This window comes from Salvelinus alpinus, chromosome 24 (genome assembly GCF_045679555.1).
Source record: "Salvelinus alpinus chromosome 24, SLU_Salpinus.1, whole genome shotgun sequence".
In the NCBI taxonomy this organism is placed as follows: Eukaryota; Metazoa; Chordata; class Actinopteri; order Salmoniformes; family Salmonidae; genus Salvelinus; species Salvelinus alpinus.
Window position 1 is genome coordinate 40,127,913 of NC_092109.1, and position 24,544 is coordinate 40,152,456.

At 42.2% G+C, this 24,544-nt stretch overlaps 2 protein-coding genes across 3 annotated transcripts in view; one reads left to right on the forward strand and one right to left on the reverse strand.

The window, feature by feature from the left end:
* nbeaa (neurobeachin a) overlaps window positions 1-201 on the forward strand; it is a 72,527-nt gene extending 72,326 nt beyond the window's left edge. For both annotated transcript variants that reach the window (XM_071364889.1, XM_071364890.1), the window contains exon 31: window positions 1-201. This exon is cut by the window's left edge and continues 2,277 nt beyond it. The gene's annotated coding sequence lies outside the window, so the exon portion shown is untranslated.
* Window positions 1-16,218, reverse strand: part of LOC139552826 (integrin beta-like protein E) — a 16,354-nt gene extending 136 nt beyond the window's left edge. Inside the window, exons 1-11 of the mRNA XM_071364891.1 lie at window positions 16,058-16,218; window positions 12,389-12,582; window positions 11,878-12,015; window positions 8,901-9,042; window positions 7,690-7,864; window positions 6,069-6,210; window positions 3,902-4,048; window positions 2,671-2,723; window positions 2,179-2,316; window positions 2,007-2,089; window positions 1-1,891 (exon numbers count right to left, since the gene is read on the reverse strand). The exon at window positions 1-1,891 is cut by the window's left edge and continues 136 nt beyond it. Of these exons, the coding sequence (XP_071220992.1) occupies window positions 1,811-1,891; window positions 2,007-2,089; window positions 2,179-2,316; window positions 2,671-2,723; window positions 3,902-4,048; window positions 6,069-6,210; window positions 7,690-7,864; window positions 8,901-9,042; window positions 11,878-12,015; window positions 12,389-12,582; window positions 16,058-16,180 (1,416 nt within the window). The 5' untranslated portion in view covers window positions 16,181-16,218 and the 3' untranslated portion in view covers window positions 1-1,810. The remainder of the gene's footprint in view (window positions 1,892-2,006; window positions 2,090-2,178; window positions 2,317-2,670; window positions 2,724-3,901; window positions 4,049-6,068; window positions 6,211-7,689; window positions 7,865-8,900; window positions 9,043-11,877; window positions 12,016-12,388; window positions 12,583-16,057) is intronic.
* Window positions 16,219-24,544: the final 8,326 nt, after the last annotated feature.

The following is a 24,544-nucleotide window of genomic DNA, read 5'->3' on the forward strand; positions in this document are numbered from 1 at the left end:
TTCACACACATACTACAACAACAGGTTCAACTTACGTATCCCCCTCCCCCAAAAAAAGGGTCAAATATTTTTGGATCTATGAAATCCTAAGCAACACTATTATATTCATGTTTTATTGCAAAGATGTAAAATATGACCGTGTGAGTTGAAAGTTGAAAAAAATAATCAAGAAAATAAAAATAAAACATGCAAAGAATTTGATGATCTGTCTTTTCATTTGTTAAACAAAAGATTGTCGCTATGGACACCATGCTTATATTGCATTGTTGGGAGGGCCCGTAAATTAGCATTTCACTGTTAGTCTACACCTGTTGTTTACCAAGCATGCGATGAATAACATTTGATTAAATTCATTATGTAAACAAACAAAGAATACATCCCCGTTTGTTGCTATTGTGATGTGGGATAGAGACATCTGTTTTATTTTACTAGGCAAGTCAGTTAAGAACAAATTCTTATTGTCAATTACGGCCTAGGAACAGTGGGTTAACTGCCTTGTTCAGGGGCAGAACGACAGATTTTTTACCTTGTCAGCTCGGGGATTCGATCTTGCAACATTCTGGTTACTAGTCCAACACTCTAACCACTAGGTTACCCGCCACCCGCCATCTACAGAGAGTTGTTTAAATAGCAGTGGGCCTAGTGGTATACAGTATGTTCCAGAGGCAGAAGCTTAGACAGCTGAACAACCCACATAAATACTACAGAATATTATAGTATTTACTATTTTGTAGTATACTGTAGAATACTATACTACACAGTGTAGTATCCCGCAATCATGTAAGGTGGAATTTCTGACCTGAGTTAAGCACGTGTAAATGGAATGTAATTTCCCTTTGATGCACTTGTCTCTCTCCGCATATTCTGACCTTGAATTTAAGCATGAGAATAGAGTCGCTATTCGTTTGGGGCGGAGTTCAAATAAACGAAGGTTAAAGGTCGTGTTCCGACCTTGACTTAATTCTCTCATAATTACACCACCTTTCTGAGGGAAAAAAACCATTTGTGAGAAACAAGCATTTTGTGAGTATGGAAACATGGGCCCAACACTTTATATGTTGCGTTTATATTGTTGTTCAGTACAACATATTCAATAACAAAATATATACTGAGAAGAACAATACTTATAGAGACACACACACATTATAACTAATAACCAATATAACTAATAACTCATATAACTAATAACTCATATAACTAATAACTAATATAACTAATAACTAATATAACGAATAACTAATATAACTAATAACTAATATAACTAATCAACAGATATCAAGAGCGACTTACAGACAGAACATTCAACTAAGGTAGGTAAAAAAAACAAATATTGACAACCCAGAACTAAAATCTCACACCATACCATGTATGTAACATCAATGGAGGCTGTTGAGGGGAGGACGGCATATAATAATGTTCGAAATGGAGTAAATGGAATAGTATCAAACACAGTTATGTGTTAACACTGCATTCCAGCCTTTACACTCCATTCCAGCCTTTACACTCCATTCCAGCCTTTACACTCCATTCCAGCCTTTACACTCCATTCCAGCCTTTACACTCCATTCCAGCCTTTACACTCCATTCCAGCCTTTACACTCCATTCCAGCCTTTACACTCCATTCCAGCCTTTACACTCCATTCCAGCCTTTACACTCCATTTCAGCCTTTACACTCCATTCCATCTGTTATTATGAGCCTCCCCTCAGCAGCCTCCATATACAGTCAAGTAAACCCTTCTTCTTCAAAAGAACCACTGTCTGCAGAATCAGTGCCACGAACAAAAGACAATTGAGTGCAAGAAAGTCCTTCAGGGGCTGATCTCTTGACTGGCTCTCAGGCGTAGCGTGACGTCCCCCGACAGCCCTCGTCTGATCAGTTCCTCACGGAGCTGGCAACAGAACAGACAGACACAGTGGTAGACGTGATTATCAGGTAGAGCTGAGGAGAACCCCGGTGCTAGTTGACTAGGATGAACCTGTCTGATCTGAAAGAGTGACACTGACCTTCTGTAAGACCGTTTCTCTGATGTGATCATCTGTTAATGATGTCAGAGAGGACAGTTTCATCCCCAGTCCAACAACGTATCCTGTGGATACACACAATGGGCTGTTTATAAACACACACACACAAATCATTTTTTTTAAATGTTTGAACAAATGTTAATATCGTACTTACTAGGCCCATTACTCATGGTTGTATTGTCCACATTGTTGGTGGTGAGATCGGTGGTTGGGTTTGTACTGAATGTTGTGAAGTCACTAGTTGGTTGGGTGGTAGTTGGAAATGTAGCTGTAATCGGTGTGGTTGTGATGGCTGTAGCACAAATACACACAAACAGAGATTGGTTGATTGTTTGATTGATTGGATGATTGATTGATTGATTGGTTGGATGATTGATTGATTGATTGGTTGATTGATTGATTGGATGATTGATTGATTGGTTTATTGATTGATTGGTTGATTGATTGATTCGGTGATTGATTGATTGGATGATTGATTGATTGGTTGATTGATTGATTGGTTGATTGATTGGTTGATTGATTGATTGGATGATTGATTGATTGATTGATTGATTTATTGATTGATTGATTGGTTGCTTGATTGATTGATTGATTGGTTGTTTCCTTAGAATCTCAGGAGAACATGCTGTATTTATACTTTACCCACCACTTGAGTTAACGCTGACGATCACACAGCGCAGCTCAGACTGATACCTGGAACTGAGATCAACAGAAGTGGGAACAACTGTGGAGCTGTTCAGATCGTTGTTTACACAACATTGCAATAAAGAGTTACAATATAAAACAAACCACACACCGTTAAAACCAACGTAGTGGTTAAAGCCAACGTAGTGGTTAAAGCCAACGTAGTGGTTAAAACCAACGTAGTCGTTAAAACCAACGTCGTGGCTAAAACCAACGTAGTGGTTAAAACCAACGTAGTGGTTAAAACCAACGTAGTGGTTTAAAAACAACGTAGTGGTTAAAACCAACGTAGTCGTTAAAACAAACGTCGTGGTTTAAAAACAACGTAGTGGTTTAAAACCAACGTAGTGGTTAAAGCCAACGTCGTGGTTAAAACCAACGTCGTGGTTTAAAAACAACGTAGTGGTTAAAACCAACGTAGTCGTTAAAACAAACGTCGTGGTTTAAAAACAACGTAGTGGTTTAAAACCAACGTAGTGGTTAAAGCCAACGTCGTGGTTAAAACCAACGTCGTGGTTTAAAAACAACGTAGTGGTTAAAGCCAACGTCGTGGTTAAAACCAACGTAGTGGTTAAAGCCAACGTCGTGGTTAAAACCAACGTCGTGGTTTAAAAACAACGTAGTGGTTAAAGCCAACGTCGTGGTTAAAACCAACGTAGTGGTTAAAGCCAACGTAGTGGTTAAAACCAACGTAGTGGTTAAAGCCAACGTCGTGGTTAAAACCAACGTAGTGGTTAAAACCAACGTAGTGGTTAAAGCCAACGTCGTGGTTAAAACCAACGTCGTGGTTAAAACCAACGTAGTGGTTAAAACCAACGTCGTGGCTAAAACCAACGTAGTGGTTAAAACCAACGTCGTGGCTAAAACCAACGTAGTGGTTAAAACCAACGTACATCGTGGCTAAAACCAACGTAGTGGTTAAAACCAACGTAGTGGTTAAAACCAACGTAGTGGTTTCAAGACAGTGATAACTTCTTACTGTCTGCTGTCGCTGCTCTCCAATCATATTACCCAATCAACTAAAGGTATTCACATCCAATAGTCTTAATAGTCGACTACAGAAATGTCTGGTTAAACAAGTTTCAAATTCAAGTTTTTATAGTTTTTAATTTAGCCTTTATTTAATCAGGTATGTCTTTGAGAACACATTCTGTTGTGATCTAAGTTTTAAGTTTAACTAGCTGCAGACTGACCTGCCAAGCACTCCCTGAGCAATGAAGCACACAGGATAGTACCCTCCCTCCTCATCATCAGTAGGCGTCCATCTTAGAAGGTACTCTCCTGGGCTAGTGGTGTTCTCTCTGATGTTGCCAGGTCCGCTCATCAACAGCTCTGAAACCCTTAAGCACGGGGATACCAAAAGACAATGAGTCACATTTTCATAGTGCAAAAGACGAGTCACATTTTCATCGTGCAAAAGACAATGAGTCACATTTTCATAGTGCAAAAGACGAGTCACATTTTCATAGTGCAAAAGACAATGAGTCACATTTTCATAGTGCAAAAGACGAGTCACATTTTCATAGTGCAAAAGACAATGAGTCACATTTTCATAGTGCAAAAGACGAGTCACATTTTCATAGTGCAAAAGACGAGTCACATTTTCATAGTGCAAAAGACGAGTCACATTTTCATAGTGCAAAAGACAATGAGTCACATTTTCATAGTGCAAAAGACGAGTCACATTTTCATAGTGCAAAAGACGAGTCACATTTTCATAGTGCAAAAGACAACGAGTCACATTTTCATAGTGCAAAAGACGAGTCACATTTTCATAGTGCAAAAGACGAGTCACATTTTCATAGTGCAAAAGACGAGTCACATTTTCATAGTGCAAAAGACAACGAGTCACATTTTCATAGTGCAAAAGACAACGAGTCACATTTTCATAGTGCAAAAGACGAGTCACATTTTCATAGTGCAAAAGACGAGTCACATTTTCATAGTGCAAAAGACAATGAGTCACATTTTCGTAGTGCAAAAGACAATGAGTCACATTTTCGTAGTGCAAAAGACGAGTCACATTTTCATCGTGCAAAAGACGAGTCACATTTTCATAGTGCAAAAGACAATGAGTCACATTTTCATAGTGCAAAAGACGAGTCACATTTTCATCGTGCAAAAGACGAGTCACATTTTCATAGTGCAAAAGACAATGAGTCACATTTTCGTAGTGCAAAAGACGAGTCACATTTTCATCGTGCAAAAGACGAGTCACATTTTCATAGTGCAAAAGACAATGAGTCACATTTTCATAGTGAAAAAGACAACGAGTCACATTTTCATCGTGCAAAAAGACAATGAGTCACATTTTCATCGTGCAAAAGACGAGTCACATTTTCATAGTGCAAAAGACGAGTCACATTTTCATAGTGCAAAAGACGAGTCACATTTTCATCGTGCAAAAGACAACGAGTCACATTTTCATCGTGCAAAAAGACAATGAGTCACATTTTCATAGTGAAAAAGACAATGAGTCACATTTTCATAGTGCAAAAGACAACGAGTCACATTTTCATAGTGAAAAAGACAATGAGTCACATTTTCATAGTGCAAAAGACAATGTGCAAAGTATAAAAAATGACCATAAACCGTATTATCATCTGTCAGTGTGATTTAATATGAAACTTTTCTTCAACATCGTGCGTTATAAGGAGCCAATGTTTTAACTAGATTTAGGTCAATTGAGCAATACACGAATAGTCCATTCTTTTGTAACAGACATTGTTAAAGAAAAGTTTTGAAATAAATCACGTTGACAGAATATGATAAAAGGTTTATGGTAAAAAAACTAAACGCTTTGCACTATGAAAATGTTGCCCAGTGGAATGTACTGAACGTTGTAGGTAGAAAAAGTAATGATTAAAGCGGATGAATTACCCATATGAATGTATTTAGTTATTTACTGTACATGCCAGAACAGGAAACAGAAAACAGATCCGTTTTGCACATGTCTGAGTATTCTGTAGTGTAAACTAACGTCATCATGGTCTCTAAGGTCTAGATACACAGCCAGTTTTTCCACCCAGTGGGGACAAATCGTTTTACAAAGTGCTTCGCTGACTGTCACGATGCATTAGTCCAGGGGTGTCAAACTCAGTTCCCGGAGGGTCATGTGTCAGTTGGTTTCTGTTATTTTATTTCAATTTGTGTCCAATTAAGACCTAGAAAACCAGGTGAGGGGAGGTCCTAATAAGCAATGACCTAAATATATCAATCAAGTACAAGGGAGGAGCAAATACCTGGAGACACACACACCTGGCACTCCAGGAAGTGAGTTTGACAGCCGTGGTTTAGGCTATTGGGCTAACAGCTAATAGCCCATGTCGGGTGAAGTGTTTCACGTTTCTTTTCTCTTACGTGGAGTGGGTAGCCTGTGCTCTGACACTGATCTCCAGGGGATGGTCTGCGGAGGCGTAGAGCAGTGCTCCCTGGGCTGGCGTTGGAGACAGGAACATGGGTATGTACACCCCCTCTGTACAGGACGGCACCACGGGATCGACTGGAAGACAACACATTATGTTTTGAGATACAACACATGGTACCAGTCTCTTTAACCAACATTCCACAATGACATGAAGTACAAGGAGTGGAATGTCGGCTAAACAGATTGGTACCCAGGCTATATGACTGGCTACATGTCAGGCTATATGACTGGCTACATGTCAGGCTATATGACTGGCTATATGACTGGCTATATGACTGGCTATATGACTGGATACATGTCAGGCTATATGACTGGCTACATGTCAGGCTACATGACTGGATACATGACTGTCTACATGACTGCCTACATGGCAGGCTATATGACTGGCTACATGTCAGGCTACATGACTGGATACATGACTGTCTACATGGCCGCCTACATGGCTGGCTACATGTCAGGCTACATGACTGGATACATGACTGTCTACATGACTGCCTACATGTCAGGCTACATGACTGGCTACATGTCAGGCTACATGACTGGCTATATGTCAGGCTACATGACTAGATACATGTCTGGCTACAATAATGGCTACATGACTGGCTACATGACTGGCTACATGTCATGCTACATGACTGGCTACATGTCTGGCTACAATAATGGCTACATGACTGGCTACATGACTGGCTACATGTCAGGCCACATGATTGGCTGAATGTCAGGCTACATGACTGGCTACATGTCAGGCTACATGTCAGGCTACATGACTGGCTACATGTCAGGCTACATGACTGGCTACATGTCAGGCTACATGACTGGCTAAATGACTGGCTACATGAATGGCTAAATGTCTGGCTACATGACTGGCTACACGACTGACTACACGACTGGCTAACTGTCAGGCTACACGACAGGCTACATGTCAGACTACATGTCAGGCTACATGTCAGACTACATGTCAGACTACATGTCAGGCTACGTGTCAGACTACGTGTCAGACTACATGTCAGGCTACATGTCAGGCTACATGTCAGACTACATGTCAGGCTACATGTCAGGCTACATGTCAAGCTACATGTCAGGCTACATGACTGGCTACATGTCAGGCTACATGACTGGCTACATGTCCGGCTACATGTCAGACTACATGTCAGACTACATGTCAGGCTACATGTTAGGCTATATGGCTGACTACATGTCCGGCTACATGTCAGGCTACATGGCTGACTACATGGCAGGCTACATGCCCGGCTACATGTTCGGCTACATGTCAGGCTACATGACTAGTTACCAATGTTTTTCATAATAAATCAGTACCAGAACCACACCACTATGGTACAGGGTTGGCTACTCTGCATGGTACAGGGTTGGCTACTCCCCCCCCCCCCCCCCACTAATTGGTCTTTTGACCAATCACATCAGATCTTATCACGTCAGATATTTATCAGAGCTGATCTGATTGGTCAAAACACCTATTAGTTTAAAAAAAAAACAATAGATCTGAATTGGACTGCCTGTGTAAACGGGAGCCTTTTTTCATTTTTCTTTCTTCACCTGTCATTGCAAACTGAACAGGCAGTTTGCTGAGTGTTTGGCCAGAGGTCCTGTTAGATTGAGATCCATTAGTATAGGAGAGAGAGATGGACTGAGTAGGGAAGTCCTCCATCATCATCTGAACTGCGTATGTTCCAGTTGTATTCGTGTTGCTCCAGAACGACAAGGTGCAGTCCTAAGGAGACAAGATTAAAGGGGCAATACATACATTTACATACATTTATTTATTGTTATTTTTAAATCTTTTAAATTGATTATATAAACCCATTGATTCTTGAAGTATATAACTTATAAATGCCTCAGGGGCTTAGGTCAACTGTCGTACCCCATCAGAACCAACAATTGTTTTACTCTATTGTTTGTAAACAACATAAATGTAAACTATACATTTGGTATGATGGAGTCCTTGCATCCAAAGCTCTGACTTTAAGTGTGGCTACATTTCTCCAACCCTATCCTTCAAGCTGTTTACCAAAACAGTGGCGGGTGTCACGGCTTTGCTATCGTTAGAACTGCTTACTGCCCCTTTATACGGTGCCATTTCAGATAAATAACTTTCCTGGTCTTTACTGAGGTTCACAGAAACATCCCCATGCTGAGCGCACAGCTGACAGCTAGCCAGACAGATCAACAACACACTTTGTACTTCTCTTCCTGCAGGTCTTATTTCAATAGCTATTTCTCTCCACTGGGTGGCAGTGTTCACTGGCGCGCTCAACCTGGAAACTATAGCAGTCACATTATTGTCACGCAACAATCAAGAATAACTTATCAACTCCCAATATACCAAATATAACTCTTAACTGGTTATTCCATTTCAATTACTAGCATCATCGTTGTCCATCTGTTTTGCTGTCAGTCCATCTGTTTTGTTGTCAGTCCATCTGTTTTGCTGTCAGTCCATCTGTTTTGCTGTCAGTCCATCTGTTTTGCTGTCAGTCCATCTGTTTTGCTGTCAGTCCATCTGTTTTGTTGTCAGTCCATCTGTTTTGTTGTCAGTCCATCTGTTTTGTTGTCAGTCCATCTGTTTTGCTGTCAGTCCATCTGTTTTGCTGTCAGTCCATCTGTTTTGTTGTCAGTCCATCTGTTTTGTTGTCAGTCCATCTGTTTTGTTGTCAGTCCATCTGTTTTGTTGTCAGTCCATCTGTTTTGTTGTCAGTCCATCTGTTTTGCTGTCAGTCCATCTGTTTTGTTGTCATTTGGATACTAACCCATCGCAGAGTGAAGTTAACACCGGCAAGGTTACTAGATGTGACACACTCATCCGTTGGTACTGCATATCTGCATCTGACCGCATCCCCATCTGGGTCAAAGGACAACATGTTGAAGTCTCTTCGACAATTGACTGGGACACTGTGAGAGAGCGAGGGGGGTGAGGGAGAGAGAGAGAGGGGGGGGGGGGGGGGGGGAAGAGGAGGAGGGAGAGTGATGGGGAGAGAGAGAGAGAAAGAGAAGGGGGGGACAGAGGTAGAGGGGGTGTGAGAGGGCAGAGCGGGGGTGTGAGAGAGGAGGAAAGATGGTGGAGGGAGAGGAGTGGGGAGATAGAGGAAGAGAGAGAGATGGGAAGACAGAGAGAGAGGGGGTGTGAGAGGACAGAGTGAAAGAGAGGGAGAGAGAGGGGGAGACAGAGAGAGGGGGGGTGAGAGGAGAGAGTGAAAGAGAGGGAGAGAGAGGGGGAGACAGAGAAAGAGGGGGTGTGAGAGGTGAGAGAGAAAGAAAGGGAGAGAGAGGGGAGAGACAGAGAGAGAGGGGGGAGACAGAGAGAGAGGGGGTGTGAGAGGAGAGAGAGAAAGAAAGAGAGTGAGGGGAGAGACAGAGAAATAGGGTGGAGACAGAGAGAAGGGGGTGTGAGAGGAGAGAGGGAAAGAGAGGGAGAGAGAGGGGGAGACAGAGAGAGGGGGGGAGACAGAGAGAGAGTGAAGGGGAGACAGAGATAGAGAGAGAGGGAGACAGAGAGAGAGAGAGTGGGAGACAGAGAGAGAGAGAGAGAGAGAGAGGGGGTGTGAGAGGAGAGAGCGAAAGAGAGGGAGAGAGAGGGGGAGACAGAGAGAGAGGGGGGAGACAGAGAGAGAGAGGGGGGAGACAGATAGAGAGAGAGGGGGAGAGGAGAGAGACGAAAGAGAGGGGGAGACAGAGAGAGAGAGGGGGGAGACAGAGATAGACTTTATTATTACTTAGCTGAATACAACAGACTTATAAAATCACTTTTTTTACACTGAAATAAGTATGAATCTTTAATAGGTATATCTAGTTTTCACATTACGAATACCAGTAAAGAACAGTTGGACATTTTATAGGGGTATTAATGGCTATGTATTCCTGATTGTATATAGTAGTATTTACCTCATGGTTATGTATTCCTGATTGTACATAGTAGTATTTACCTCATGGTTATGTAGTCCTGATTGTACATAGTAGTATTTACCTCATGGTTATGTAGTCCTGATTGTACATAGTAGTATTTACCTCATGGTTATGTATTCCTGATTGTACATAGTAGTATTTACCTCATGGTTATGTAGTCCTGATTGTACATAGTAGTATTTACCTCATGGTTAGGTATTCCTGATTGTACATAGTAGTATTTACCTCATGGTTATGTAGTCCTGATTGTATATAGTAGTATTTACCTCATGGTTATGTATTCCTGATTGTACATAGTAGTATTTACCTCATGGTTATGTATTCCTGATTGTACATAGTAGTATTTACCTCATGGTTATGTAGTCCTGATTGTATATAGAAGTATTTACCTCATGGTTATGTAGTCCTGATTGTATATAGTAGTACTTACCTCATGGTTATGTAGTCCTGATTGTATATAGTAGTATTTACCTCATGGTTATGTAGTCCTGATTGTACATAGTAGTATTTACCTCATGGTTATGTAGTCCTGATTGTACATAGTAGTATTTACCTCATGGTTATGTATTCCTGATTGTACATAGTAGTATTTACCTCATGGTTATGTAGTCCTGATTGTACATAGTAGTATTTACCTCATGGTTATGTAGTCCTGATTGTACATAGTAGTATTTACCTCATGGTTATGTAGTCCTGATTGTATATACGAGTATTTACCTCATGGTTATGTATTCCTGATTGTACATAATAGTATTTACCTCATGGTTATGTAGTCCTGATTGTATATAGTAGTATTTACCTCATGGTTATGTAGTCCTGATTGTACATAATAGTATTTACCTCATGGTTATGTAGTCATAATTGTATATAGTAGTATTTACCTCATGGTTATGTAGTCCTAATTGTATATAGTAGTATTTACCTCATGGTTATGTAGTCCTGTATATACATAGTAGTATTTACCTCATGGTTATGTAGTCCTGATTGTACATAGTAGTATTTACCTCATGGTTATGTCGTCCTGTATGTACATAATAGTATTTACCTCATGGTTATGTAGTCCTGATTGTATATAGTAGTATTTATCTCACGGTTATGTAGTCTTGATTGTACATAGTAGTATTTACCTCATGGTTATGTAGTCCTGATTGTACATAGTAGTATTTACCTCATGGTTATGTAGTCCTGTATGTACATAATAGTATTTACCTCATGGTTATGTAGTCCTGATTGTATATAGTAGTATTTACCTCATGGTTATGTAGTCCTGATTGTACATAATAGTATTTACCTCATGGTTATGTAGTCCTGATTGTATATAGTAGTATTTACCTCATGGTTATGTAGTCCTGCTTGTATATAGTAGTATTTACCTCATGGTTATGTAGTCCTGATTGTACATAGTAGTATTTACCTCATGGTTATGTAGTCCTGATTGTATATAGTAGTATTTACCTCATGGTTATGTAGTCCTGTATGTACATAGTAGTATTTACCTCATGGTTATGTAGTCCTGATTGTATATAGTAGTATTTACCTCATGGTTATGTAGTCCTGATTGTATATAGTAGTATTTACCTCATGGTTATGTAGTCCTGATTGTATATAGTAGTATTTACCTCATGGTTATGTAGTCCTGTATGTACATAGTAGTATTTACCTCATGGTTATGTAGTCCTGATTGTATATAGTAGTATTTACCTCATGGTTATGTAGTCCTGATTGTATATAGTAGTATTTACCTCATGGTTATGTAGTCCTGATTGTACATAATAGTATTTACCTCATGGTTATGTACTCCTGATTGTATATACGAGTATTTACCGCATCAGAGGTATGACGGTAGTCTGTGGAGATCGGTTGACTTTCCCTGTGTCAGACCTGACCCCAAGATCCACATGAGTCAACAGCCTCCAACCAACAACGTTATTAGTGGTAGATATCCAGTTACCCCCGTCCATACTGTAATGATGTAAGAGACAGAGAAGAAGGATAGTTAGCGAACACCTTGAACACTCCTTAACACTCTCGTTGTTACTGTATGTGGTAAGTCGTTCATCGTGTACAGTACTGTGTGTATTCATCAATGTGTTTTTTGTCTTCCCTTTTTATACTGTTTGCACAGAAATGGGACAATATGTATGTTGCCCATTGGCCCCTGTAACTACTTTGGTTACCAGGATGCAATAACTTAGCTGTACATTGTAACTACAGATCAGGTACATAAACATATTAGTAATGGATGGAAGATACAGCATCTTAAGTATCTTATAAAAACATTTAATCCTAATGAATTGATGACATCGCATATAACGCAGATCAAACCATCACTCACCGAAGGTCAAAAGTGTGTGTGTTATTGGAGACGTGTCTGGTCATGCGTCCCTCTGTCTGACACCAGTCTCCGGATATCTCCCGGTCCACTGTCTGAACCGCTAGACTAGTCCGAGTCCCACAGTCCCCACTGACACAAAGCCAGGTATCAGTATCGGTGCAGCTGTGAAATCCTGTCTTATAGCGAAGGTCCACCTGCAACGAAACTCCACTTAATTAAGACCACCACTTTGTACAAATGTCAAGAGCGACTTCCTGATTTGGCCTCATTTTTAGATTTGATTCGTTAATAAATGCCATGACTGAATTAAAAACGTGAGTTTGTGTCTCTTTTGTGTGTCTGCAGGTGGGAAGAGTTTGCCAAGTTGTTTCGCCAGTTAACTTCAGCCGTCTGATGTACAACCCATGGTAAAGTTGTTTTGACTTCGGATTGACGACCCCCGGGGCCTAGTTAGGGATCGTCAATAAATTACACAATGCTGTCCAAGGGGGGGAAAACGGTGTTTGTTGTTTGTAGTAATTTAAATATCGCAAAGCAGACGTTAAGGATTCCAGCTTTAATTAATGGATGGGGGGGGTCCATTCCATTTTTATGAATCTTTTCAGTCTATTTGACCGTTGTCTGGATGAAAGAATAGAGTAGCAAAACCCCTGGTGATTTACTAAACGTTTCTTATTAATCCTTAAGGTCTATTGACACATAATAAGTAACATAATAAAATAATCCCTCATCAAAATCCGTCTGTTTAAACTAGAGATATCTGTATTTGTTTTGCACGGGCTGTATCTCAATCCACCGCATCCACCAATTCTGCATCTGCGGTGGGAAGGTGGCCGAGCTACAGGGGTGTTTCTCAGACCAGGAGACATCCCGAAAATAGATCTTCTCATGAAAACAACCATTTGGGCTATAAACTAATTTAGGTGATGTTTTCCGTTTTGCTCTACGACCCCCACAAGTGTCACGGGTCTCGTCTGAAGGTAACCCATACAAATGAATGGAAGTATGGAGGTAACCCATACAAATGAATGGAAGTATGGAGGTAACCCATACAAATGAATGGAAGGATGAAGGTAACCCATACAAATGAATGGAAGTATGAATGTAACCCATACAAATGAATGGAAGGATGAAGGTAACCCATACAAATGAATGGAGGTATGGAGGTAACCCATACAAATGAATGGAGGTATGGAGGTAACCCATACAAATTAATGGAAGTGTGAAGGTAACCCATACAAATGAATGGAAGTATGAAGGTAACCCATACAAATGAATGGAGGTATGGAGGTAACCCATACAAATGAATGGAAGTGTGAAGGTAACCCATACAAATTAATGGAAGTATGAAGGTAACCCATACAAATGAATGGAAGTATGAAGGTAACCCATACAAATTAATGGAAGTATGAAGGTAACCCATACAAATGAATGGAAGTATGAAGGTAACCCATACAAATGAATGGAGGTATGGAGGTAACCCATACAAATTAATGGAAGTGTGAAGGTAACCCATACAAATGAATGGAAGTATGAAGGTAACCCATACAAATGAATGGAAGTATGGAGGTAACCCATACAAATGAATGGAAGTATGAAGGTAACCCATACAAATGAATGGAGGTATGGAGGTAACCCATACAAATTAATGGAAGTGTGAAGGTAACCCATACAAATTAATGGAAGTATGAAGGTAACCCATACAAATGAATGGAAGTATGAAGGTAGTTTTGTGGCAACAAAAATAAGGGGTAAAATATGTGTCCAAAGAAGTATCAATATTTCCCGGACTTTCTTATATCGTCTAGATACAGGACAGACACTTCAAAACCGTATTCCTTATGATTTATTTTCAATGCGTTTCTATGGGCTATCGTAGTAAAGGCCAAATTTTCTCTCTCTCTCTCTCTGTCTCTCTCTCTCTCTCTCTCTCTCTCTCTCTGTCTATGTCTCTCTCTGTCTCTCTCTGTCTCTCTCTCTCTCTCTCTCTCTCTCTCTCTCTCTCTCTCTCTCAATTTCAATTCAATTCAATTTGCTTTATTGGCATGACGTAACAATGTACATATTGCCAAAGCTTATTTTGGATATTTACAATATGAAAATAATAATAATCAAAATTGTCAACGGGACAACAGTAACAACAATAACCAAGTGTCAAAATAACCATACATTGAACAATAACAATAAGCATACAGTAGAGGACATGTGCAGGTTGATTGGTCTGTCAGACACTGTCCCTCAACTTATGGCAGGCAGCAATGTAGTGCGCTGCCAACCCACAGCTCTCTGCGTCCTCCCCTAACAGGACGGGTAGCCTACTCTCATCAGAGAGGTCTTTGAAACCTTGAATAATGGTTTCAAATTTGGGGAAATGACACTCTCTAATTGTTTTATATTTTTGACATTTTGTCAGGAAATGCAGCACCGTCTCAGGTTCTGCTGTTGTGCAGTGGTTGCACAGCCTTTCCTCTATAGGGAGCCAGGTTTTCCTGTGTCTACCCTTCTCAATGGCAAGGCTGTGCTCATTGAGCCTGTACTTTGTCAAGGTTTTTCTAAGGTTTAGATCAGTAACCATGGTCAAATATTTAGCCACGGTGTACTGTCGATTTAGGGCCAGATAGCACTGCATTTTGCTTTGTGTTTGTGCTTGTGTTTCCCAATAAGCAATATCGTTTTGTTCTGACTGTGTTGTAATTTGGTTTATCCTGATTGATTGGATGTTCTGGTCCTGAGGCTTCAGTGTGTTAGTAGAACAGGTTTGTGAACTCAGCCCCAGGACCAGCTGGATGAGGGGACTCTTTTCTTTGCTCAGCTCTTGGCATTGCAGGGCTCTCTCTCTCTCTCTCTCTCTCTCTCTCTCTCTCTCTCTCTCTCTCTCTCTCTCTCTCTCTCTCTCCCTCTCTCTCTCTCTCTCTCTCTGTCTCTCTCTGTCTCTCTCTCTGTCTCTCTGTCTCTGTCTGTCTGTCTGTCTGTCTGTCTGTCTGTCTGTCTGTCTGTCTGTCTGTCTGTCTGTCTGTCTGTCTGTCTGTCTGTCTGTCTGTCTGTCTGTCTGTCTGTCTGTCTGTCTGTCTGTCTGTCTGTCTCTCTCTCTCTCTCTCGCTCTCTCTCTCTCTCTGTCTCTCTCTGTCTCTCTCTCTCTCTGTCTCTCTCTCTCTCTGTCTCCCCCCCCCCCTCTCTCTCTCAAATCAAAAAACTAAATGATCCATGGTATGACCATCTTAAAAACATAGCCCAACGGCTTTGACTTTTAGAGGATAACAGGTCATTTAGGAAATCTATAGAACCTTTGGTCATTTATCCAATTGACTCTGCAAACCCGTCCAACTATTGACTTTTCACAACAGCCACCAGTTCAGCCCAAATAACGTTTACAACAAAGATATATTGACATAATAAAATAGAAAATAACAAATATAGGCCTGAAAAGATATTCCATGCTGAAACCCTCATTTAACACCAACGGTATTGACTAAGGTAATGTGTTATATTTAGGATTATATTATTCATATTAAAACATAATCTTTAATTATTTTATATCTTTATACATGTTGTAAAAACTCCCGAAAATCCTTAAATGTTTCCAAAATTCTGGTAGTTTACTGCCGAAATTGGTAAGTGAACGATAATATTCTGACTTTAAAAGAAGAAGTCCCATCAATGTGGTCTCACCCTGTAGGTTCCGTTTGGGTTTCTCCCCCTGGGGTCGAAGGTCATGGTTCCTCCGTAGAAGTGGGAGGCCCAGGAGCCGGAGACCAGCAGTAGTAGTAGTAGTGAGGACTGGGATGGAGACATGGTGTCTGTCTCTCTGTCACTCTGAGTGCCCGACTCTGCTTTAATACACACCTACAGTAGAGGCACATACGCACATTAAAACTGCGAGCACACCGAACTGCCCACACACCACGCACGCACACACACACACACACACACACACACACACACACACACACACACACACACATCACACACACACACACACACACACACACACACACATCACACACACACAGACACACAGACACACACACACACACACACACACACACACACACACACACACACACACACACACACACACACACACACACACACACACACACACACACACACACACACACACACACACACACACACACACACACACACACACACACACACATACACACACACATACACACACACACACACACACAGAGAGACACACACGCACACACACACACACACTAATCATTTCCTTGGAACCACGCATGAGGAAACGTACGTGATTGTTTTGTATGAGGAATGAGGAAAAAGCCTTGGAATGAGGATGAACTTTCATATCTTTGATAAACACAACACACCCACACAGCTCCCACAATTAAAAAAACACTTTAGAATGTTACCTACTGGGGAGAATGACAATCCTCAGTCATAATCAAATCAAATTGTATTTGTCATATAACTGAATACAACAGGTGTAGACCTTACCGTAACATATTTACTTACGAACCCTTAACCAACAGAGTACAAATAATTAAGAAAAATGTGCTAAATAAACTTAAGGAAAAATTGTAAGACAATAAAATAACAATAACAAGGCTATATACAAGGGGTACTGGTACCGAGTCAATGTGTAACAAGGGTAGTCAAAGTAATTAGGGTACAATGTAGGTAGGGGTAAAGTGACTATGCATAGATCATAAACAGAGAATAGTAGCGTGTGTGAAGAGTGTGAAGGAATGTGTATGTATATGTGGCGTCAATATGCATGTTTGTGTGTTTTGTGTGTGTGAGCATGTGCATGTGTGTGTATATAGGTGTGTGTTGAAGTCAGTGCAAAAAAGTGTCAATGCATATAGTCCGGGTCGCCATTTTGATTAACTGTTCAGCAGTCTAATGGCTTGGGGGTAGAAACTGTTCTGCAGTCTGATGGCTTGGGGGTAGAAGCTGTTCAGTAGTCTAATGGCTTGGGGGTAGAAACTGTTCTGCAGTCTAATGGCTTGGGGGTAGAAGCTGTTCAGCAGTCTTATGGCTTGGGGGTAGAAGCTGTTCAGCAGTCTAATGGCTTGGGGGTAGAAGCTGTTCAGCAGTCTTATGGCTTGTGGGTAGAAGCTGTTCAGCAGTCTAATGGCTTGGGGGTAGAAGCTGTTCAGCAGTCTAATGACTTGGGGGTAGAAGCTGTTCAGCAGTCTGATGGCTTGGGGGTAGAAGCTGTTCAGTAGTCTTATGGCTTGGGGGTATAAGCTGTTCAGCAGCCTGATGGCTTGGGGGTAGAAGCTGTTCAGCAGTCTAATGGCTTGGGGGTAGAAGCTGTTCAGCAGTCTAATGGCTTGGGGGTAGAAGCTGTTCAGCAGTCTAATGGCTTGGGGGTAGAAGCTGTTCAGCAGCCTGATGGCTTGGGGGTAGAAGCTGTTCAGGAGCCTTTTGGTCGTAGCCCTGGCTCTCCGCTACAACTTGCCGTGCTGTAGCAGACAGAACAGTCTATGACTTCGGTGTTTTTTATGGCCTTCCTCTGACACCGCCTGGTATAGAGGTCCAGGATGGCACTACCCTCTATAGTGCCTTGATGCCCACACACATGCACACTCACACAAGAATGTAAGCACATTAGCACACACACACACACAATCCTTCCCTTGGAACCATTCAGGAAACGTACGTGATTGTTTGTATGAGGAATGAGGAAAGATCTTTGGAATGAGGATGAGAATGACATAGAAGACGTCTTTGATAAACACATCACACCACCATGGAACATCACCATTTAATCAAATCTAATACATGTTTTGTCAATTTCAATGCTGCATAATCAAGTTACATTTTTTTCTCTAAGATGAAATCAGACAGTAGAGTGCCAGAAAGCTATACCATCCAAACTTATCCTAAACCAGACCCTTGTCCCCTTACAGAAGCATCTGGTGTAGAGGTCTTGGACGGCAGGAAGTTCGGCGCCAAGTGATGTACTGGTCCGTATGCACTACCCTCTAGCGCCTTACGGTCAGATGCCGAGCAGTTGCCATACCAGGCGGTGATGTAAACCACTCAGGATGCTCTCGATGGTACAGCTGTGGAACTTTTTGAGGATCTGGGGACCCATGCCAAATCCTTTCAGTCTCGTGAGGGGTTTTGTAGGTTTTGTAGTGCCCTCTTCACGACTGTCTTGGTGTGTTTGGACCATGATAGATCGTTGGTGATGTGGACACCGAGGAACTTGAAGCTCTGGATCGACTCCACTTGAACCCCATCAATGTAAATAGCGGCATGCTCGGCACTCCTTTTAATGTAGTCCACGATTAGCTCCTTTGTCTTATTGACGTTGAGGGAGAGGTTGTTGTTCTGGCACAACACTGCCAGGTCACTGACCTCCTCCTTATAGGCTGTCTCATCATCGTCAGTGGTCAGGCCAACCACCATTGTGTTGTTGGCAAACTTAATGGTGTTGGAGTCGTGCGTGGCCACGCAGTCGTGGATGAACAGGGAGTACAGGAAGGGAGGGGAGGCGTGGCGGACGTGTTGTTGCCCACCCTCACCACCTGGGGGGTGGCCCGTCAGGATGTCCAGTACCCAGTTGCAGAGGGAGGTGTTCAGTCCCAGGGTCCTTAGCTTAGTGATGAGCTTGGAGGGCGCTATGGTGTTGAACTCTGAGCTGTAATCAATTAACAGCATTCTCACATAGGTGTTAGTTTTGTCCAGGTGGGAGAGAGCAGTGTGGAGTACAATAGAGATTACGTCATCTGTGAATCTGTTTGGGCAGTTTGCGAAATGGAGTGGGTCCAGGGTTTCTGGGATGATGGTGTTGATGAGACCAGCCTTTCAAAGCATATTCATGGCTACAGATGTGAGTGCTACAGCATAGTAGTTATTTATGCAGGTTACCTTCTTGGGCACAGGGATTATGGTTGTCTGCTTGAAATATGTAGATACTACAGACTGGGTCAGGGAGAGGTTGAAAATGTCAGTGAAGACACTGTCCAGCTGGTCAGCGAATGCTATGAGAAAGCTTCCTGGTAATCATGGTCCTGCGGCCTTGTGTATGTCAATCTGTTTAAAGGTTTTACTCACATCGGCTACGGAGAGCGTGATCAAACAGTCATCCGGAACAGCTAGTGCTCTCATGCAGGGTTCAGTGCTGCTTGCCTCAAAGCTGTTTTTACTTTGATCCAATTTCAGATTTCGCTACATAAGACCGAATCGAGGTGGTCGGTCACATATTTTATATTATACAGTACACATAATTCAACAAAATCCCTTTGTCCCTGTTGTGTACAGTCTATCCTCAGTCAGTAATTGCCCATATCAAATATTTGTGCTGTGAACATGATAGATTGTCATAGACAGTTATGTTAAAGTGAGACATACAGTATGTTGGTACTTTTAGCTTATCACACAAACTGAGAGTCAGGTATATGATGTTGCCACGAGCAGCAATGTGAACCAAAGATAATGCAAAGTGAGAACAACATGAAAAGGGACACTTGCAAGCACCTGAGTAGATCATCTGCACATGTGCACGGGAATTAACATCTCTCTTCAGCAATGGGATAGATGCATGACAACTACAGAGGGATTATTAAAGATACTCTTTGAAGAGGTAGGGTTTCAGATGTTTTCGGGAAGATTGCTAGGGACTCTGGTGTCCTAGCTTCAGGAGGAAACTGGTTCCATCATTGGAACAGTCCAAACTGGGCTGAGTAGGGGTGTGATTGGGGTGTGAGAACAGAGAAGAGTTTGGACTGAGCTGAGTAGGGGTGGGAGGGCAAGGAGACCAGCGGTGTACTCAGGTTGGGGAGTCGGGTTTGAGAATAGCCGGAAGGTAGGGAGCGGCAGTTCCTCTTGCTGCTCTGTAGGAAAGTACCATGGTCTTGCAGTGTATGTGAGCTTCAACTGGAAGCAAGTGAAGTTTGCGGAGGTGTGGGGTTGACATGGGAGAACTTGGGAAGGTTGAACACCAGGCGGATAAGTTGCAGGGGTTTGATGGCAGAAGCGGGGAGCACAGCCAACAGTGAGAGATGACAAGTGCCTGGATTAGGACCTGTGCCTCTTCCTATGAGGTATGGTTTTACTCTATAGATGTTGTACAGCATGAACTTTCAGGAGTCACTGCTTCAGGATCACACCTAGATTGTTTGCACTCTGGGAGTTGGACACCATGGAGTTGTCAACCATGATGGATAGATCTTGGAGTTGGCAGGCCTTCCCCGAGAGGAAGAGCAGCTCTATCTTGTTGAGGTTGAGCTTGAGGTGGTGAGCTGACATCCAAGCTGGGATTCCTGCCAGGAATGCAGAGATGCATGTTGCCACCTGGGTGTCCAAAAGGGGGAAGGAGAGTGTCACCAGCATAGAGACCATGTGAGGATATGACACGTGTTTAGAAAGAAGAATAGATGGCCTAGAACTAAGCGACACCAGTAGTGAGAGTATGTCATGCAGACAGATTCTCTTAACATCTCCTGGTAGGATGCAATCCAAGAGTGTGCAGAGCCTGAGACGCCCAGAGCCTGAGACGCCCAGAGCCTGAGACGCCCAGAGCCTGAGACGCCCAGAGCCTGAGAGTCATGGTGTCAAAGGCAGCACATATGTTTTGAACCTTTATTTAACTAGGCAAGTCAGTTAAGAACAATTTCTTATTTACAACGACGGCCTACCGGGGAACAGTGAGTTAACTGTTCAGAGGCAGAACGACACATTTTTCACTTGTCAGCTTGGGGATTCGATTTCGGTTACTGGTCCAACGCTCTAACCACTGGGCTACCTGCCGCCCCATAGATCTCAGAGGATGAGAACAGAGGAGCCTCCATGACACAGAGGAGAGCATTCTTGGTGGAGTGACCCTTCTTGAAGCCTGACTGGTTAGGGCCAAGAAGAGAGAGATATCGAGAGAGTTGATCAGAGACAGCATGCTCAAGTGTTCTGGAAAGAAAAGAAAGAAGGGATACAGGTCAGTGATTTTTGATATCAGAGGGGTTGGTTTCTTGAGGAGGAAAGTGTCTCGGTCCATTTTGAAGTCAAAGGGGATACAGCCAGTGGTCAGGGATGAGTTGATGAAGGAAGTGAGGAATGGGAGAAGGTCTCCAGAGATGGTCTGGAGCAGGGAGGAGGGGATGGGGTCGAGCGGGCAGGTTGCCATGCGGCCGGACCTCACTAGTTGCAGGATTTCTTCTGGAGAGAGAGGGGAGAAAGAGGTCAAGGCGTAGGGGAGTTCTGTGAGAGTGGGACCAGTGAACGCAATTAACTGAGTGAATGACGTTAACCTTCTTCTCAAAGTCGTCCACAGAGAAGGGAAGGGGAGGAGGTGGAAAAGAGTTTCCTAGCATTAGAGGCAGAATCTTGAAATGTAGAGTTTACTGTGAACACTGACTCTCTACCCGCTTTAAGTTACAGTTTTAACAGTGGCCAAGTAGGCTGTGACTATTTGATCATAATGTAGGTCTACCAGTGACCTACCAAAAACAATGGAGAAAATGCATCCCATTACATTTTAACATGGAAACAGCTGTTCTATCATTCAGCCTACAGTAGCAGCCTATGTGTGGTGTTCAATGGAGGCCTACATTCCATTAGACTTTTGAAAAAAAAACATGCAGGGCTTGACATTAACTTCTCTAGGATAGGGGGCAGCATTTTCACTTTGGATGAATAGCGTGCCCAGAGTGAACTGCCTCCTACTCTGTCCCAGATGCTAATATATGCATATTATTATTACTATTGGATAGAACACACTCTGAAGTTTCTAAAACTGTTTGAATGATGTCTGTGAGTATAACAGAACTTATATGGCAGGCAAAACCTGAGAAAAAATCCAAACAGGAAGTGAGAATTCTGAGGCTGGTCGATGTTCAACTCATCGCCTATTCAAATCCCAGTAAGATATGGATCTGTTTGCACTTCCTATACCTTCCAGATGTCAACAGTCTGTAGAATGTTGAATGAAGCCTCTACTGTGATGTGGGGCCGGATGGGAGGTGTTTCAGTCAGTGGTCAGTTCTTGGAACAACGTGACGCTGGCAAACTGTATACGTTGTCAGGATTCCTTTACACTTCAAGGCTATACTGTACGTACAAGATACGTCTTCAACTACCTCCGGAGGTGTTTATGAATCACAATCAGATCACAATGTATCTTTTGATTGTCTACCCCTGTCGACAAATGTGGGCACAATCAGAATGTAGACAAGATCAGGGCAACAGACGCATGTTAGAAGCAGGTATAAACGTGGCTAGAGAAGAGCTGATATCAGAGAGTTGAGGATGAGAGAGTGGTAGACGAATGAAGACGTTGATGAGAAGAAATGGGTAAAGCTACACGAAGGAGAACGTTAAAAACATCAAATACCTTTATAGAGGACGGCTGCAGAAAAGACTAAGAGCTGACGTCTTCTTTGACAGATTCAAAACCCAAAGATGAAATGGTGGACTGACTAAAGCAACATCAGGGTCACTACATGCAACGTAACACTAACTGAATAAAGATGTTTCGGGTCAAATCAACTGGAAGGACATCGAGAGGAACTCTCAGAATGTATGGCCACTGCGGCTATGGAACCCTGACCTGTCCACCGGACGTGCTACCTGTCCCAGACCTGCTGTTATCAACTCTCTAGAGACAGCAGGAGCGGTAGAGATACTCTTAATGATCGGCTATGAAAAGCCAACTGACATTTACTCCTGAGGTGCTGACCTGTTGCACCCTCGACAACCACTGTGATTATTATTATTTGACCATGCTGGTCATTTATGAACATTTGAACATCTTGGCCATGTTCTGTTATAATCTCCACCCGACACAGCCAGAAGAGGACTGGCCACCCCTCATAGTCTGGTTCCTCTCTAGGTTTCTTCCTAGGTTTTGGCCTTTCTAGGGACTTTTTCCTAGCCACCGTGCTTCTACACCTGCATTGCTTGCTGTTTGGGGTTTTTAGGCTGGGTTTCTGTACAGCACTTTGAGATATCAGCTGATGTAAGTAGGGCTATATAAATAAATTTGATTTGATTTGATCCCTGGGAGAGAATACTCTGGCTTTACGGCATAAAGCCGCTGATCCCTGGGAGAGAATAGTCTTGGGCTTTATGGCCTTTTTTCCCCTTTATTTCTGTTCTTACTCATGTTGTTTTTCCTTGTGTGAAGTTTTTGTCCGTAACAATGTCAGGAAATGAGGCCAGTTGTGGGGTTATACCTTAAAACAAAGAGCAATATACAGTATTACAAATGTTAATATTTTTTTTTATTGTTGAACCTTCTCGATATCCAGTCCCTTACAATTCAATACTTTCAAAATAATCAAATATGAGGTCTGGTTCAGTATGTACTTCACAGTTAAACCAGGTTAGTACAGGTTGCGATGGAAACAGTAGAGATATTTTGTTATTACAGAAAGAAATATACTTCACAGTTAAACCAGGTTAGTACAGGTTGCCCTGGAAACAATAGAGATATTTTGAAATTACAGAAAGAACTATACGTCGCACTAAAATCAGGTTAGTACAGGTTGCCCTGGAAACAATAAGGATTTAGGATATTACAGAAAGAAAACAGCAGTGGGGACGGGTCTGAAATGGCCCCTATTCCCTATAGAGAACACTACTGTTGGCCAGAACCAATTATATAGGGAATATTGTGCCATTTTGTACACAGCCAGAGAAAGATGAACTTTGAATGAAAGCAATCCTGGATGAGATATGTTATCTGAGATAAACACATCAGTCACATAATGTTAATCCATGGGGAATTAGTAACAGAAGCGGTTGTTTCCTATTTCAAATAGAAAGAGAAAGAACCGATATAAATCACACTGAAAGCGACACTAGATAAGATTAGACCCCGGCTAACTTGCCTGAGGACTTCTAAGATTCCAAAGTTGTATTCCATGGATAAGAGAATGGAAACAGACCACTGGTGTTTCATTAGTGCACACCGTAGGAAAACGTTTTCTGCCCTTTTGCTTCCGTTTGGGTCGTAGTAAATATACCCCAGATTCAAAAACAGAGTTCTCACTCCCTCCTCCCGGTTCTGTTCTTTACACAGTGAACTATGTTTCCCATGAGCCAAAAGGAGAAGTCACAGAGGGTTCAGAGTTCAGTTCAAACTACCGCCTTAACACATCGGAGTAAAGTCCCATATGGTCCAACTGAAAAGCTTGTTTACAGGAGTGTGTGTGTGTGTGTGTGTGTGTGTGTGTG